Source organism: Echiichthys vipera (genome assembly GCF_963691815.1).
Source record: "Echiichthys vipera genome assembly, chromosome: 10".
NCBI classification, from domain to species: Eukaryota; Metazoa; Chordata; class Actinopteri; order Perciformes; family Trachinidae; genus Echiichthys; species Echiichthys vipera.
The window spans coordinates 19,152,310-19,169,400 of record NC_139835.1 but is presented as its reverse complement, the minus strand read 5'-3'; the positions used below and the strand labels follow the sequence as shown (position 1 = coordinate 19,169,400).

Below are 17,091 nucleotides of genomic sequence, written 5' to 3'. Positions count from 1 at the left end.
AGGGCGACATTAGTTGCGCAACTTTTATTTTAAAAAAATAATGAATGCTTTTTAGTTATTTCTACATTGTTGTTCACATTTATTTATATATATAAACATATAAAAATAAATATTATATTTTGATATATAGAATATAAATATAAATATATATTATTCAATCAGTTGTTGCTGTCTGTTCCATTTGCCCGCACAGAACTGCTCCTTCAACCTGGAATATGCTGCAAAAAGACTGAAAAATGAACTGAACTGATATCTTTGAATGCTTTTAAATCCAGGCTGAGAGCACTTGAGTCGACCTCCTTTACATGTAACTGTGTTTTATAATTATATTTGTTGTCAGTATGGTGTAACTTTGTAACTTTTGCTGCCTCTTGTCCAGGACTCCCTCGAAAAGGAGGTTTTTAATCTCAATGAGACTTTCCTGGTGAAATAAAGGAAAAATAAAAAAAAAGAATTCTGTATTTCCGTGTCCATGTGTTAATGAGGTAGAAGGCCCCATTCATTAATAGGCTTATTTATTTCAGCATTGTTTTAATTGCTGTATCTTTTTCAGCATGGATGTATCTATAGAGGCGTGAATGGACGTAAGTCATGTTTTTATTTTATCATATCACAAATTAAGTACACAGGAAGGCCCACTGCCCCCCCATCAAATTCAAGGGTGTTTCAGGTAAGTTACTTAAGTCCGTTTTGTAACAGGGCGACATTAGTTGCGCAACTTTTATTTAAAAAAAATAATGAATGCTTTTTAGTTATTTCTACATTTATGTTCACATTTATTTATTTATATAAACATAAAATAATAAATATCATATTTATATAGAATATAAATATAAATATATATTATTCAATCAGTTGTTGCTGTCTGTTCCATTTGCCCGCAAAGAACTGCTCCTTCAACCTGGAATATGCTGCAAAAAGACTGAAAAATTAACTGAACTTATATCTTTGAATGCTTTTAAATCCAGGCTGAGGGCACTTGAGTCGACCTCCTTTACATGTAACTGTGTTTTATAATTGTATTTGTTGTCTGTATGTTGTAACTGTGTAACTTTTGCTGCCTCTTGTCCAGGACTCCATCAAAAAGGAAGTTTTTAATCTCAATGAGACTTTCCTGGTGAAATAAAGGAAAAATAAAAAAAAGAATTCTGTATTTCCGTGTCCATGTGTTAATGAGGTAGAAGGTCCCATTCATTAAAGGGCTTATTTATTTCAGCATTGTTTTAATTGCTGTATCTATTTCAGCATGGATGTATCTATAGAGACGTAAATGGACGTAAGTTATGTTTTTTTTTTTTATCATATCACAAATTAAGTACACAGGAAGGCCTACTGCCCCCCCATCAAATTCAAGGGTGTTTCAGGTAAGTTACTTAAGTCCGTTTTGCAACAGGGCGACATTAGTTGCGCAACTTTTATTTAAAAAAATAATGAATGCTTCTTAGTTATTTCTACATTTTTGTTCAGATTTATTTATTTATATAAATATATAATAATAAATTTTATTTTTCTATATATATATATATATATATATATATATATATATATATATATATATATATATATATATATATATATATATATAGAATATAAATATAAATATATATTATTCAATCAGTTGTTGCTGTCTGTTCCATTTGCCCGCACAGAGCTGCTCCTTCAACCTGGAATATGCTGCAAAAAGACTGAAAAATGAACTGAACTTAATAAAGGCAAGATAAAAAAAAGAATTCGGTATTTCCGTGTCCATATCTTAATGAGGTAGAAGGTCCCATTCATTAATGGGTTTATCTATTTCAGCACGGATGTATCTATAGAGACGTAAATGGACGTAAGTCATGTTTAGTGCTTCATAATGTGAAGGTTTTACATTGCGTAATTCAATTTGATAACAGAAGTCACTGGACAACTGTGTCGCGACGAGGATGATGAAACAGGTCAGCTGACTGATGACGTCTCACCGGGAGTAACTTCACTGAGAGGCACGCGTGTGTGAATCACTGGAGCTCGAGCCGGCAGGAGGACAAAAGCTGAAGAATTAAGTCTCGATAGATCTGTTCGATACACATCAAGAAAAGGTAAGAAGCTGATCTTTACACCTTGAGCTTTTCTGATCGTTGTTTTTTTTTAAAAAAAAACGTTTTTTCCTTGAAACGCTATCTGCCGGTTCCGCTCTTGTGCAACGTGGTCCCGCCGGGGAAAGCCTTTACTTTATTATCCAACATGCGCGTAACATTGTTAATGTACAATGTCTCCCATCGTATTTACATTTTTTTAATTTGACATATCGCACACTAGTATTTCCCTCGTGTTTTAAAGCCAAATTATGTCATAGTAGTAGGCCTGTCGAAAAGATAGACTACCGTATGTGATATTTTTTTTTATCATATCACAAATTAAGTACACAGGAAGGCCTACTGCCCCCCCCCCCCCATCAAATTCAAGGGTGTTTCAGGTAAGTTACTTAAGCCCGTTTTGTAACAGGGTGACATTAGTTGCGCAACTTTCAAGTGAACACCCCCTTGTGGCCGATTGAGGAGATTTTTTCACTTTATTAATTAAAAACAGCCAAGAAGAAACATAATTTTGCATGAGTAATTTAACATAAATATTTATTTATTTAGGATGGATGTATATTGTGGATACACAAATGTATCAATACGTTTGTAATTTTTTTGTCAAATTAAATAAATATGCAAGAAACTATAATATTTAATAGGAATATATTATACATGTTTTTTTAAGATACTCAGTTTAAGAAAAAAATGATTGATACAAAAAATAATAATATAAAAAAAATGTGCAGTATTTTCTATATGGTCTTTTGTGTTTTCTTTTTTACATAATTGAATAAATCAATAATGTAAAGCTAATAAAGCAATGCAGTTAAATTGTCCTGTGTGTATTCTTTCCTTCATAGAAACCATGCCTGTAGACATTAATAAAGGAAAGAAGGCCTTTGTCCAGAAGTGTGCCCAGTGCCATACTGTGGAACAAAATGGAAAACACAAAGTTGGGCCTAACCTTTGGGGCCTGTTCGGACGTTCAACTGGCAAGGCAGAGGGCTACTCCTATAGTGATGCCAACAAAAGCAAGGGTAAGTACCGTACACCCGTTTACAGTATTTGAACAGTCCGAGCAATCCTGCTGTATTGCTAAAACATTATTTCCCACTGTGTGCTCACTTTGATTTCAGGCATTATCTGGAATGACGACACCCTGATGGTCTATTTGGAGAACCCAAAGAAATACATTCCAGGAACGAAGATGATCTTTGCTGGCATCAAGAAGAAGAATGAACGAGCTGACCTCATCGCATATCTGAAGTCTTCAACTTCATAAAGAACTCTTCATCTGTGCATCTTTGCCAGTTTTTGTGTTCTGACATACCGGTAAAAAGGCCGGGACTTGTCTCTCTTTCAAAATTGGGCACAACGGCAAGCAATCTCTGTCTGGTATTGACATAAGTTGCCACAGCTGTAGGCTACCTCTGTTTCTGATGTAATCCTCCTTTTATGGCGGAGTAAATGATATCCCCTGGTTTTAACAGGTTATTTTTCTAGCATAAATTATTAAACCATATACTGTGTAGGCTATTCAGAATGTAGGTGCTGAAAGCTGTGTGTAATGTTTGCTGATTGTCATCCAGATGTTTTTTTTTCCAAAGTGCTTTCTGTATAATCAAGTCGTCTTAATTTTCTGTTCCAAGAAAGAAAATGCCTTATCTGCTCCCAATTTGATACTTCAATAATCTTCTAGTATGGTATTTTTAAATTTGCTAAATTAATAAAACTAACACTAAACATTATTTTGTTATTTGTTTGACTGAATATATTCCTAGAAGTAAATATGTGGTCAGTGTGTTTATTTTCCTTTAAAATCGTGACTAAATACAAGGTGGGGATGATCGTTTCAACTGTTTTGGCTCATGTAGATTTATAAACCAAATCAGAGCGATACATGCAACACTATTTTCCTATATGCCAGAGGAGAACAGATAAGGTTATCCCTACAAATTAAGCAATTTATAGCTTGAGTCTATTTGAATATGCAAGCTGATCTGTAAGTCACATGTAATGCTGCATGGCGTTAATGCTTGGAGGTTGGTTTGTCTCAGTAAAAGTTGAAGGTGTTGGATTACAGATGTTTACTGGCTGATGGTTACTGAGTGCATTTGTCGGGGAAACTGCAGGTAAACACAAGTTCACAGCCCAAAATAGTCAGGGGCTAGTAGTGAATCTAAATGATGAATGCATCTTTACTTTTTCAAAATGTTATGTTGAAATTCAAATGTTGAGAGATCATTGGACAAGGCGTGTCCATTGACTGTTGGTCTGTGTATTCCCGGTCCAAACTGTGGAGTCTAACTCCCTCTAGCGTTCTGCTGTGGCATCTGCACGCAGATTCACTAATAATGTTGTAAAGGAATTAGATTTTCTTACATCCCGCCCTCCTCCTGCCAATAAAAGCCACTGTTACAAAATTATAATGCATCTACAACCACTGCAGATTCCACATTTTTCCAATTCTGTGGCTTGTGAAATAGATGTATATTGTAGAGTTGCAGTATTTTATATTATTATATACATTGTTCTTTAGGCGACAGTCAGTCAATTGGATTACACTTGTCAGAAAGCAGAGCCTTCACCAAAGTCTTTCAGGGATTGCATAGGAATCCATTACGTTTGACGCTACTGAAGCATAATTTCATTAAATTATAATCCACCCACAAGTGGTGGTCAGGGGCTGAAAATGCCTGAAAGTGATAAAAGATCCACTGTAATAGACCATTCTTACTTCTTTGTATAATGCATGCTGAGACGATTATAGATTAATCCACTCTAATTATCATCACCACCTTCATCGTCGTACTTGGGGAAAGCGGTCTAAATGGCCTGAGGGCTGACTGCTGAAGCAACCCTGAGCTCCTGTCTGTGTGACGAGGTGAGCGTCAGCGGGACCGAGCCAACCACAGCCGGGCGTCATTTGCACATACGACGGTGATGCTCGGCATAGTGGCTCTCTGTGAGCTGTGAGATTTCCAACTCCTGTGATAAGTCAACGCGAGCCTCAATTTCCTCCTGCTTGGATCTGCTTTTAATGCCCTTAAATTATGTGAGCGGCGCGGAGATGCTGTGGAGGAATTATGCTGGTGCGCAAAGGGAGTCTCCATCCTTCACACAGTGGAAACTGGATATGTAGCAAGAGCTCCAGGGGTGTTCCCAGCATAATGCATCTTGGAAGTTATGGTATTGAAATGATTCTCCAATCTAACTCCCTGTAAAGCCTCATAGATGATATTACTCTGCCCGATTGCACTGCTTTGGTTCACCGGGGACCCTCTGAAGAACAGACATGGCAGTGCCAACTATGGTGTTCTCCGACGTGGAAAGTTTTCTGGACTCGCATCCCGAGTTATTCGAGGACTACCTTAACAGAAAGGGGAATTATAGCATGGTGGAGAAATGGCTCAAGAATCACCAGGCGAGCAAAAGCCCGGCTGCCGCGGCTCCATCCGAGCCCAGAGAGGAGAAGAGCAACGCGTGTAAGAACAGCTGGGCAAGCAAATGCGATGGTCTGCAAAGGAGAGTCTCGCAGAGGGAGCTGCGCAAAACTTTCGCCAGATCAAAGGTCATCAATGTCAACAGGACATACGATGAACACGTTAACTCCAGGGCCCAGGAGCCCCTGACGAGCATGAGGAGAAGAGCTCTGCTGAGGAAAGCGAGCTCTCTGCCCCCGACCACTGCGCACATACTGAGCGCGCTGCTGGAGTCCAGAGTCAACATCCCCCAGTACCCGTCCACAGCCGTGGATTTTAAATATTACCTCAAAGAACACAACGAAAGAGAGTTTTTCCTGGAGCTCGTGAAAGACATCTCTAACGACTTGGATCTAACGAGTCTTAGCTACAAAATTCTTGTGTTTGTTTGCATAATGGTCGACGCGGACCGGTGCTCCTTGTTTTTAGTGGAGGGGACGGGCAACAAGCAGACACTAGTGTCAAAATTCTTTGACGTGCACGCAGGTACCACCATTTTACCCTCAAAGAATTTAGATGAAGTTCAAGTGCCATGGGGGAAAGGAATCATTGGATATGTGGCTGAACACGGAGAGACAGTGAACATTTCTGACGCTTATCAGGTGCCTGCTCCTCTTTGTGCATGCATGCGTGTGTGCGTTTGCATGACTCACAGGAAGAGAGAGTCGGATAGGGAGACAGATCATTTGCTTTCACTCTGTCATTGTAGCTGACACAGTTAATTGATCATCGATCAAACTGTGTAACACAGCTGAGAGCCTGGACACCCGCAGCAACACTCCTGTGGACAAAGCTTGTGTCAAACCACAGATTCACCAAAAAACATACAGAGTAACACAAATAAGGCAATGAAGGAGAGGTCCCATTCTCTCCCTGTTGTAGTTTTTTCAAACTCCACTTTGTTTTTTTTGGCTTTGTTTTAAGAAAGTAAGAGCTTACTAGATTACATTAAAGCTGCAAGGACACCAATTTGCTGAATGGTGCCAGTTGCTTTTTGTCAATGTAGAAGAAAGGTCTAGGAGGGTAGACCAAACGTTTACAGTAGAAATTAGTAATCTAAATGAGGAGTTATGTTGCTTCAATGTTCATAAACACCACTTTTTAAAGTCTCACATTTGTCTATCATTTTGCCTTTATTAGACCTTTTTGTTTTATGAGACATGGAGTCCTGGTGAGTTGTACATTTTACTGCACCGTCATCTAAAAGTGAAAAGGGAAAACTGCAATTCCTTTTTGCTTCTTTTTTAAGATAAGTGCTTACATTGTGTCTTAATTGTGCACTGTCCCTATGGATTGCAGGATCGTCGGTTCAGTGATGAAATTGACAAGCTGACAGGGTACAAAACCAAGTCACTCTTGTGCATGCCCATTCGCAGCAGCGATGGAGAGATCATTGGAGTTGCTCAGGCCATCAACAAGACTTCAAGTGGAGAACTCTTTACTGAAGATGATGAAAAGGTAATTCCATTATCATAGTTGTGCATATAAATGAAGAGTGAAGGTTGCCTGCTGTCAAAACGCAGTATCCTGCTGCGTACTTGGCATATGCAGAATAGATTAAAGATAATTGTTTTATTCTTTCTTTGTTTGATTCTAATATGATGTCTTGAATTACAACCAGTTAATATCAGTTCAGCCCACCACTGTTTTCTGCACATGTAGAGGGTAGACTATTCATCTTCACAAAAACACAAAACCCATAGAGTTTTTGTATGTCTGAATCAAACAACTCTATCAAGCACAAAACCGTTAAAAAAGTAAGGGTCGTTCATTTCTCATTTGTGTGAACAATGTATACTTATTAAAGGGGTAGTAAGTTATATCAGGCATTTTAGCTCAGCAATGTATTTTTATGTTTACTTATTTGAATAAATGAATGAAAAGAGGGATGCACTCACACATTAATAATGCTTACATAATAGTGATTTATTTAAAGAGACCAATAACCAAACCGCCACATGGGTCCATAGCAATTTTGTAGTTTGGTCACAATTTCTTTACTACATTTGCAACAGGGCACTAGGGATGGCAATGGTGGTTGGTTGGTCCACAGAGCAAAGACATTGTGTAGAGACATGCTACCCAGAGGTTGAACTTTCCTCTAGTACCACCACAAGGATGACATTTTTGTACGCAAAATGTCTGTTTTTCAGTCTCTGCATATCCCTCTGTGATTGGCACAATATATGGTACAGACATTTCACAGTGCCCGGATAATGTATCCTCCTTATCACTTTATTGAGCCTCTGACTAACTTAACATTTTTGGTTAAGAGTAAAATGTTTTGACAAGTGTTGGAAGAATTGCAATCAAATTTGGTACAGACATTAAGTTTCCTCACTGGATGACATGGAAGAACTTTGGAGATACCCTGACTTTTCCTTTAGTGCCGTCATCAGGTCAAAGTTTCAAGTTGTTTATGAACAAATCTCTACAAAACTAAAGACCTTACTAGCATATGTCAGCATGCTAACACACTAAACTGAGACTGTGAACATGGTCATTGTAATCATCTTGTTTGGCAGAGCTGACCTTTACCCTAGCTTCAGACTCGTAGTCTTGTTATTTTTGCAGCACAGTGAAGTGTAGTGTGGAAGGATGAATAAGCCTGAAGTAAAATGCTCATAGGCTCCGTGATTCATTTTGTGGCATTTAAGGGAAGCCGCTCTGTTTGTTTAAGGCATGTGGTGTTAGTGGTACACAAGCATAGCAGGGCTCTAGTGGTGTCTTATTTGATTATGTGTGATATGTTATACAATAAAATTTCAGATATATTATAAACAAGATGGCTTACAAGTATAAAGGGGATTCTTCTCATAAAGCATGGAACATGTTATGGAAGATTTCATGCATTGTTGGGGGATTCGTTTTCTGACCTGATGCTCAGACTGACTTTACATTTTACAAATTGGAGACGTCAGTGCTACCCACATCAGATATTGTCTGAAGAGTTTGAACATAGCTTATGCTGTGCTTTTACATCGTTTCCTCTTGCATCCTTTCTCAATATTTCCCAAGCAACACTAACTGCGTATCTTTTTGTCTGATGAACAGCCAGTAATGTTTCACTTTATCTGGTTGTTTCTGTGTCCAAGCTGAATTCAGCCAATATTTATTATTTAAAGAACTCCTCCAGCTCAGTCTGACGTGAAGCTTGCCTGGAGTCCCAGCGCTCAGTTTCTAGCGAGGTCATAGCTCGTCTCTCAGCATCATTACATTTTCCTGAGGCAGTATCTTCCAAAGGGCCAGGACCTTGATGTAGTGTCATCAAGAACAACAACTTTATATAAGCTGCTCAGAATTCCCAATTAGTTAGTGCTTTACTTTTGTGCCTAGTCAGACATCCAGTCAGTCTTTCTTTTACTGTCACCATTTAGATTTACCACTACCATAACTGAGATGATTTTGACTTAAGTTGACTTAATACCAGCAAAATAGGGCGTTGGTTGGAGTTAAGGGTATCTCAACTGGAGCTGCCCAATGGCCAACAGATCAGACTGGTACTAGGTCACCCTGGTGTGAATGTGTGTACCTGTGTGTACAAGGTAAAAATGGAGAGGGTTGTCATGAATTATCCACATCTTTTCTTTTGTATTAGACATATGATCTAAGAGTACTGAAGCATGCTCTTGGATAACTACTATTTAGTATTTTACCCCATTGTGGATCAGTTCAGTCGTAACCAGATCAGTTGGCAGTTACAACAAACTCAGAGACGTTAGTGAATGAATATATTATGCACAAATAATATATCAAAGCAGAAGGTGGGGGTGTTATATCACCGATCCAGATAGATCTTCTGTTTCCAATTGAATGTTTATTTGACTTATTACCGTCAACAGAGACACATGAATAGATGTAACTGAAAGGCGGTGACAAGCCGACCCACTTGCTTCTTCTCTTATTGCAGCTGTGAGCCCCTAAATGGGAGAATAGATGAAACATGAAAGCACAAAGCTAGCCGTGCTTTTGTTTTAGGATTAGGTTTCCCTGCAAAAGACTATAGTTTTTTTATATATGTTTTTTTCTCCATTGGAGCTCTATTGTCATAAAAATAACATCCATTGTTCATAATAAATGCAGATTACGAATTCTTTTTTTTTCTATCTGATGTTTTGAGTTCGTTTCACATTGCATTAACGTCACACTAATGCCCGGGATGGCTACAGCTGAATTAGTAATGAAATGCAACGCTAGCGTCAGAGAACACAGTACACTCCCTGCACAGCACAGCTGCAGCTCTGCTTTTATGGAAGACCTTGTAATAAGAAAATGTATCACACTTTCAAAGCATGAGATAATACTGCAGTAGATGTCATTAGAAACTTTAATACAACAAATGTCGTTCTCTCTCTCCTGAAAGATATTTAAAGACATTATGAGGCTGGTTTTAAATCCCACGCTGCCTTAATTGTGTTGTGTTGATACCCTGCATGATGGGAGTCCTTTTGGGAGCTTGGATAATGGTTCAACCCGTGAATAATTGCATTGTGTCATTATCTTCTGTAGAGGAATATTGCTATTGACTTAATTTAAGCGTATGGTCTAACCTCATCCTACTATCTCTACATCTTGCTTAATTTTCTTGATTCTTTCATTTTGTATGTTTCTAATACATTTTACATGAAATGTATTATTCAGGTGTATATTTTCATTAGGATTCTCTTAATAAGATTCATGTCCCACCACGTAGGTTCTGTTTGCCAATATAGTTTTTTCATCTGTGTGTTGATTGTCAAATATCATTCTAACCTCACCGCTGTGCTCCCTCTGACTGCCAAAGTCCCTGTCAAATTGGCTCAAAGCCATACTGTAATAACCACGTTCACACAATTTCCCGATGTAACTCAACAGCTAAAGAAGAGAGAACACAATTTCTGCTTGGAGCCGCATGTTTTAATACATTCCTGCAGGATATCAGATCAAATCGAACTTATACAGTGCATCATACCAAACTGGTTCCTTACTCCTCATATAAAAAGTCACAAAAGTCCACATAAATCAAGGCAAACAACATTTTCAATATGGGTAATATGAAAGATACTAGGGGACCCCGGACTATAAAGGCAGACCCTGCATCCCAAAGAGGAACAGACAGAGGGCATGATGGGGTGATTAAGGGCTTGACTTGAACTCTATGCTTGTTAAGTGAGTCTGAACTTCAAGTTGTACTCCGTAAGATTTTCCTCTATTTAAATGTCTTTTAAGTTCCTCTCTATCAAAGAGTGAGTTAACACAATGGGGAGTGTTCATATGACCCACTAATGAAAGCACTTCTACTTGCCTTTTTACTGAGAATTACAATCGGTGTGTCTGTGGCGACATTCCCTCGCTAGATGTAAATAGGCAGCCATGTCAGTGACGCAGCTGACAGCGGTTTGTCTGCCGGCCCAGCTCATCACAAATGCTGCATTCACCTGTAATCGTAAATAGGGAACTTCCAACTTCTGAGTCAGGCTTGTAGTAAGGCCAGAAGTGTAATGTGTGTGTGTATGGATTTAAGAGGGTGACATATAGGGGAAAGACTGGAAGTAGAGAGGTGAGCAAAAAAAAGAAAATAGTGACCGTAGTGACTTTTTAGTAGTGAAAGTCACACATACTGTAGTGATCGTGAACATGACAAGATGGAGGGATTTGAAAGAACATGCTCGCCTACAGTTACAGCTTACTGCCAAAGAGGCTACTAGAAACAATGTATCTCAAATTTTATGGAGTACAACTTTCAATCCTGACTCCTTGTCCCTTATCCTGTTTTTGATATTTGAAGAAATTAGATGGGTGCCTTTATGCTACTTTGGATTCTTTGATTTGGAGCAGGTGCACAACCAGTAAGCAATTTAACTGCATAGTTTACTTGGGTTATTTGCAGTCTGATGCAATATGCAACATCAGTTTTTAGTATATGCAAATAATAGAAAGAGGACCTTGTTCAAAAAATAATAAGAGGATCTAAAAATTTTCCTTGGGGGATGCAAAAATAAGATATTTACACCCACTGCAACAAACTGTGATATCTGAGTGGATAACTCTCGAAACAAGTTAATACTAACTGACGCAAGACAAAAGCAGACACAGAGAGCTATGGTTGCCTCTACCAAAGCCATTTCAATACATATAGGATAGCTTGGATGTTTGGCCCTTTGAATTAACAGAAGTATGTGTGTCCAACAGAAAAAAATGTGTATTACAGTATAAGCGAGTGTTAAAATGCAGTGATTCATACCAGTGTGGTTCACCACCACTGACCTTATCTTAGAACACTGATATTCACACAAAGGTACAAACCATTTCAAATACACTCCTAAAACGAGAACACCAAACTTTGACCCACTTAGATCTGATCCTAACTGTGTTGTGTCATTGCCAAGTTGAGCTTCTGAATGAAAGCTTGACAGATTACAATACATTACTAAGCATGATTATTTTTCTTACTTTTATCTGTTTGTAGCAGCTGTAAAAATCCAGTATTGACTGAATTTCCTCACTGTGAATGAAATCTAAATGAAACTGAAATTTACTTTATTTACTTTATGAACACCTCAAAGCTGTGGTGTATATAAAAAAAGTACGACCCAAGAGTAGGGATTAATAACCTGGTTGGAGTGTCTGAAAGACGTCATAGGAGCTATCTGGGCTACTCCTTCATAATATAGTGGCTGTGACTGTGGCTCACTGCCCATGGAGCAGCTACTTGGGAAAAACAAGTACTTACTGCCAGTTTGGGCTTGATGTGATGATCATTATAAGGGGTAAGGTATGTAACCATTCAACCAACAGTGCAAATGTTCCCAATGAAGATTTTAGTATTTTACAATTGGCTGTGGCCTTCTTTCCCAGCTCTTTGACTCTACATCAGTGAGGAAATTCTACAGTTCATTTCAGTTTAGTTCCCTTAAATGCAATAAGAAATCTTAAGAAATAACACTCTGAACATAAGTCACGTAAGAAACACATATAACTTCATTGCTAGCTAAATGTACAAGTTAATGGTGACGTAAATGCCCATGAAACTCTAAACTGTTTTCACTCTCATTGTAACTTCTTGATGATAATGATGATGATAATGATTGTTTAATTAACATGACCTTTATAAATATCTCTACAAATGACAGCAGAATAAAATAAAAATCATCACATAAATATATTAGGAAAATCATGATGGCTTATGTTAATTTTGACTGCCATAATCACACAAAAAACATCTATGTGAAATCTAGAGGTAATGTCAAATCATTACAAATTGCTAACTAAAGTTTAAGTTTTGCATTTTCTCCTGTTAGCTCCAGTTCTTCCAAGTAAAACATAATTGTCTCCATATAGGAGAAACTGTATATAACCCTACATACATTAATATTCCATAAACAAAGTAATACAATATGCTACTTGATTAGGAACTGTATAGAGAAGAAACAGAGAATGAAGTCACTCCTTCTCTGGGAACGCTCTTGAGAGCCCTGTGGAGGCACTCCCCCCCCCCCCCCAGTATTTTGAGTACAGCTTGTTTCAATTACTATCTTTATATCTAACACAGACCAGATTTAGCTTCTCAAATTTCTGAATGGAATATAAAGTTACCCTCATTGATTAAATTTCTACATCTTTAACGTGCAAATAAGTCAATAACTGTCACAATAAGCACACTGGCACTACACTCAATTAGTAAATTCATTCACAATTATTCATGGAAATTGATTACACTCATTTTCTCAGTTGGGAAACAACCCAACCCAGTGTGTGTAAACAACCTTGTAACACTGCCAAATTTGATGGCAGTACATTGATGTTAATGTGATACCACTGATGCTCTAAATCAACCTTCCCAAAGTCTGGTTTTAACACAAGATAAAGACATTAGACTGAAATCAAACTATTTTCGTAGCTTGGAATGTGACTCCGTGTTGCTTTGTGACATTGTGCTATTATTTTAAATGTACCCATATAGATTATACTGAATTTGTAGACTTTGTTGTAAATTATTGACATGTTAGGCTTGGTTTTCACGCTTGTCCCGCATCATCAATTATAGTTCATCTTTTGAAAGAAGGACATTTAAAACCTCAAAAGAGTAGTGAGTAAAGGAGGTCAGAAAGGTTCCATCTGTCCAGTTTCATACATTTATAATGTTCAAAAGAATATCTGTCTGAGGAGCAATACATGTTTACAAAGATTTGATCTGGCTCATGCAATATCTGCAGCGTGGTTATTGTGACCTCGCTTTGCTCCTGGCGTTTTTCCATGTACTAGCAATGTGTAGAACAATTTAATTATTTATGGGTAATAGGTATTGAGCAGCACTCATGTGAGGTACAGTGTTTATTAGCTGTGTTGTTTCAGTGCACATAAATTACAGCCAGTCAGTTCAGTATATTTATATTTTTGGTTGTATGAAATGTTAATTTGTAAATCTATATGGTGGCATAAATGGAGGAAACAGAATCATCAAGTGTCTTTTATTACATGGTAATCATTTCTATTATTTATGTAAATAATGATGATGTATAGCAGTGACTTGCTTTGTAAAAAATATTGGGGTGTAGATTCCTGTTGCATAAATAGTTTATATCACCTTCAAAAAAAGCAATCATTGCTTATTATATTTGCAAAACTATATATTTGCAAAACGCTTTGCCACGAGCTAGGGAGTCCCATATGAGTTCAGAGAAAATGGAGCACTCCAGTTCTATTCCTGAGTACAATTCTTGGCAAAACAACTATGGCTTCATTTTACCACACATGCAAAGTGAACACAGGAACACAGCATTAGTTGTTACGGAGAGTGCAGAAAAACAGCGCTGGCTTGCATCGTATGGAATTCCAGCAGTGGAAGCGGAAGTCATTGAGGTTAGAGGGACTGACTGTACGTTATTTAGTTTCGTTATTAAACCGCTCTTTACTGGTCAGTCCACAGGTCTCTGGGCAAAAACGTCTTGTTTGTAATGCAACCTTGTATAATGGCCTGCCTGACAGAACGTAATTAGAGAGAGCAGTGCTTTTCTTGGGTTTGCCTGTAGATCCATAGTTAGATCCCCAAAGTCCTGCTCACTAATGAATCTGCTCCTGCTGGGGCTATTGATGGCCGCTGCCTTTCTGGAAGATCATTATGAGAGAATTCCATAGGACAGCTGAAATAGTATTATGTATGAGCTTATTGCTGAGCTTCCTCTATTTTCCGTGTCTGAAAACAATTGCATGAGGTGCATGATTATGTGTAAGTGACTAAATGAAGTGCATGTGTACTCATTAGCATGACAGAGTAATATTTCATGCTGTATTATGATTAGAATCGTTTTTTAATTTAGTGATTTAATTTACACTTAGCAGAAAGGGTATCATAATATGCACATCAGTGCTAGAGAGTAGGAGAATGCTATCTGTCACTGTATTGATTGATTTAATTTATTGGGTGATTCAAAATGAACTACTACAAGCACAATATAACTTCACATCAGTCAGGATTAAAACACAATAGCTGGCCCCATTGTGGTCAAATACAACAAACATAAAACTACAAAAAACACATACATTCAACAGAAGAGTGCTTGTATGTTTCAAGCGCTATTTATAAGCTCTGGTGGATGAGGACGTGTAGCTGGGTTTATATGTATGAACATGTACGCTTTCCCACTCCACTGTTGTATGTGCATGTTCCCTCATTCTAGTGTCTTTTTAGTATAAACTATCCATTTTCGCCGTAGCCAAAATGCTCTTTAAATTCAGATGGCCTTACTATCATTAAAATATAGACTGAGAAGTAAAGATATGTCGCTAACCCAAGAGAGCTGTATGATTGTAAAGAGAAATAGTAGCAATTAGAGCAGGGTTTCTCAACCTTTTCCAGTCTGCGATGCCATTTTTAGGCCTACAATTATCATGACCCCAGCAATTAGAGCTGTCAAGGTGTCATGTGATCAATTGTAAGCGCAGTGAAGAAGCTTGAAATTTATAGTATGTCTTTAAAATACATGTTATATCTATTCCACTAAAGCACATCAGACAAATATTTAGTCAATTTTGTATTAATTTCCTACATGTTACGTCTCTCCACATGGAGTCCCCAGCTTCCCAGTTATCAACACAACGCTATAGGGTTCTGTTCTTTACATGTTCATGCGTGGCTGATGAGTAACTGATGTATTATTTTCTCTAAAAGGTGAAAGAGATATGGCTGTATCAGCGGACACAGCTGAGTAACTTCCCATTCATGTATTGTTGTAGTGTCCGTACCCCCAGGTCTCGCTGAAGGCTGGTAAATATTAGTGGGTTTGTTGTACTGATTGTATGGTTTACACAGCAGCCAGATGCTACAGATAGATAACTAAACAAAGAGGCAGAGTAAGGAAGCACACACCCTAAATTGTATTGATTCCATGTTACAGGGGGCCGAGGGTCTCTCAGATAAGGCTAATTGTAGTTGAATAGAATTCATCGTGCATTCACATCGCAGCTGTCTTAACAGTACGCGGTTGCAGCCACTTCTTTGTTTCCTGCATATTGGTCTTCATTTAGATTCAGCAGTGGGGAGGTAAAAATAAATGCAGTTCGATTCCAAACTAGTAAGACGTTGATTCGATTTCAGGATACATATTACATAAAGTCATTAGGCCACATCAAGTGATTACATTATTTATGTGAAGAAAATATGAATGAAATAAGGAATGTATGTCATCAGCCCAAGGCACAGAAAGTCAGACTCTTCAGTCAAATGGTAAAATGTCAGTTGAATTGATTTATTCGTCCTAGCAGGTAATGATGCCAATGAAAGGCCATTTCTTATTTGTTCCAATTTGAAATCAGAGTTTTTATTAGATGAAAATATCACTTTTTATTTGCTTTCTTTTACAGATAGCTTTAATATTATAGCCAGTTCTAAAATTGACTAAACAAAATATGTTGAATGTTTTCCCTCCTCATAAAATATTTTAAAAAGCTGTTTTTTTAATCCTACATTGTTTACAGTCATGTTTACCAGCCTGCAACCTTCTTCTTCACTACATTTATCCAGAGGCAAGGCAGGCAACTGCTTGGGGCCCCTGGCCAGTAACCCCCCAAGGACTGACAAACTTTGAACTATAGGAGTGACAATGCTCAAAGTTTGCAATGACAGTTGAGACATGACTCCACCCGCTCTGGTTGCAAGTTTTTTTCAGTTGAAGCATACCTATAATGGTGATGAACGCTGGTTCGAGGGGCCCCCTATGAATCTTTGCCTTGGGCCCCAAGACAGACTCTAGAATCGCTTCTGCCTTCTTTGGCTAATTTCTGTGCGTCCTTGTGTGGTGCTGACATCTGTAGGTGTCATGAAACCATTGGTGTTCACAATACAGAAAAAACAGTGACCGACTTATAAAAACAGCTGACACTACAGGGAACCTCTAAAGATAAAGATAGGAAGGTCACATTTTCAATTTCGTTTCATAACTACATTGAAAAATAAAGTGACCAAAACCATAAAGTTGTAGGTTTTTGAGCAGCTCATAAGAAACGCACGTATGTATATTTATAATATTTTTGGTAAATAATCCTGTTTGTCTGTATGTAGCTCAGTGATG

At 37.9% G+C, this 17,091-nt stretch overlaps 2 protein-coding genes across 2 annotated transcripts in view; both read left to right on the top strand.

Moving 5' to 3' along the window:
- The first annotated feature begins 1,970 nt into the window (after positions 1-1,970).
- Positions 1,971-3,811, top strand: LOC310952720 (cytochrome c-b-like). The gene is made up of 3 exons (XM_083921403.1): positions 1,971-2,078; positions 2,921-3,097; positions 3,197-3,811. The coding sequence occupies exons 2-3, from the start codon at positions 2,926-2,928 to the stop codon at positions 3,340-3,342; spliced, it is 318 nt and encodes a 105-aa protein (XP_083777529.1). The 5' UTR covers positions 1,971-2,078; positions 2,921-2,925; the 3' UTR covers positions 3,343-3,811.
- Positions 3,812-5,355: 1,544 nt separating this feature from the next.
- The window catches only part of pde11a (phosphodiesterase 11a), a gene marked incomplete at both ends in the record, with an annotated part of 39,726 nt that continues 27,990 nt past the window's right edge, over positions 5,356-17,091 (top strand). Inside the window, 2 exons of the mRNA XM_083921045.1 lie at positions 5,356-6,144; positions 6,842-7,000. Coding sequence (XP_083777171.1) covers positions 5,356-6,144; positions 6,842-7,000 — 948 coding nt within the window. The remainder of the gene's footprint in view (positions 6,145-6,841; positions 7,001-17,091) is intronic.

Coding starts and splice junctions, on each gene's coding strand:
- LOC310952720 (XM_083921403.1), top strand. CDS start 2,926: ATGCCTGTAGACATTAATAAAGGAAAGAAGGCCTTTGTCCAGAAGTGT. Junction 3,098..3,196: donor TGATGCCAACAAAAGCAAGG/GTAAGTACCGTA, acceptor CTTTGATTTCAG/GCATTATCTGGAATGACGAC.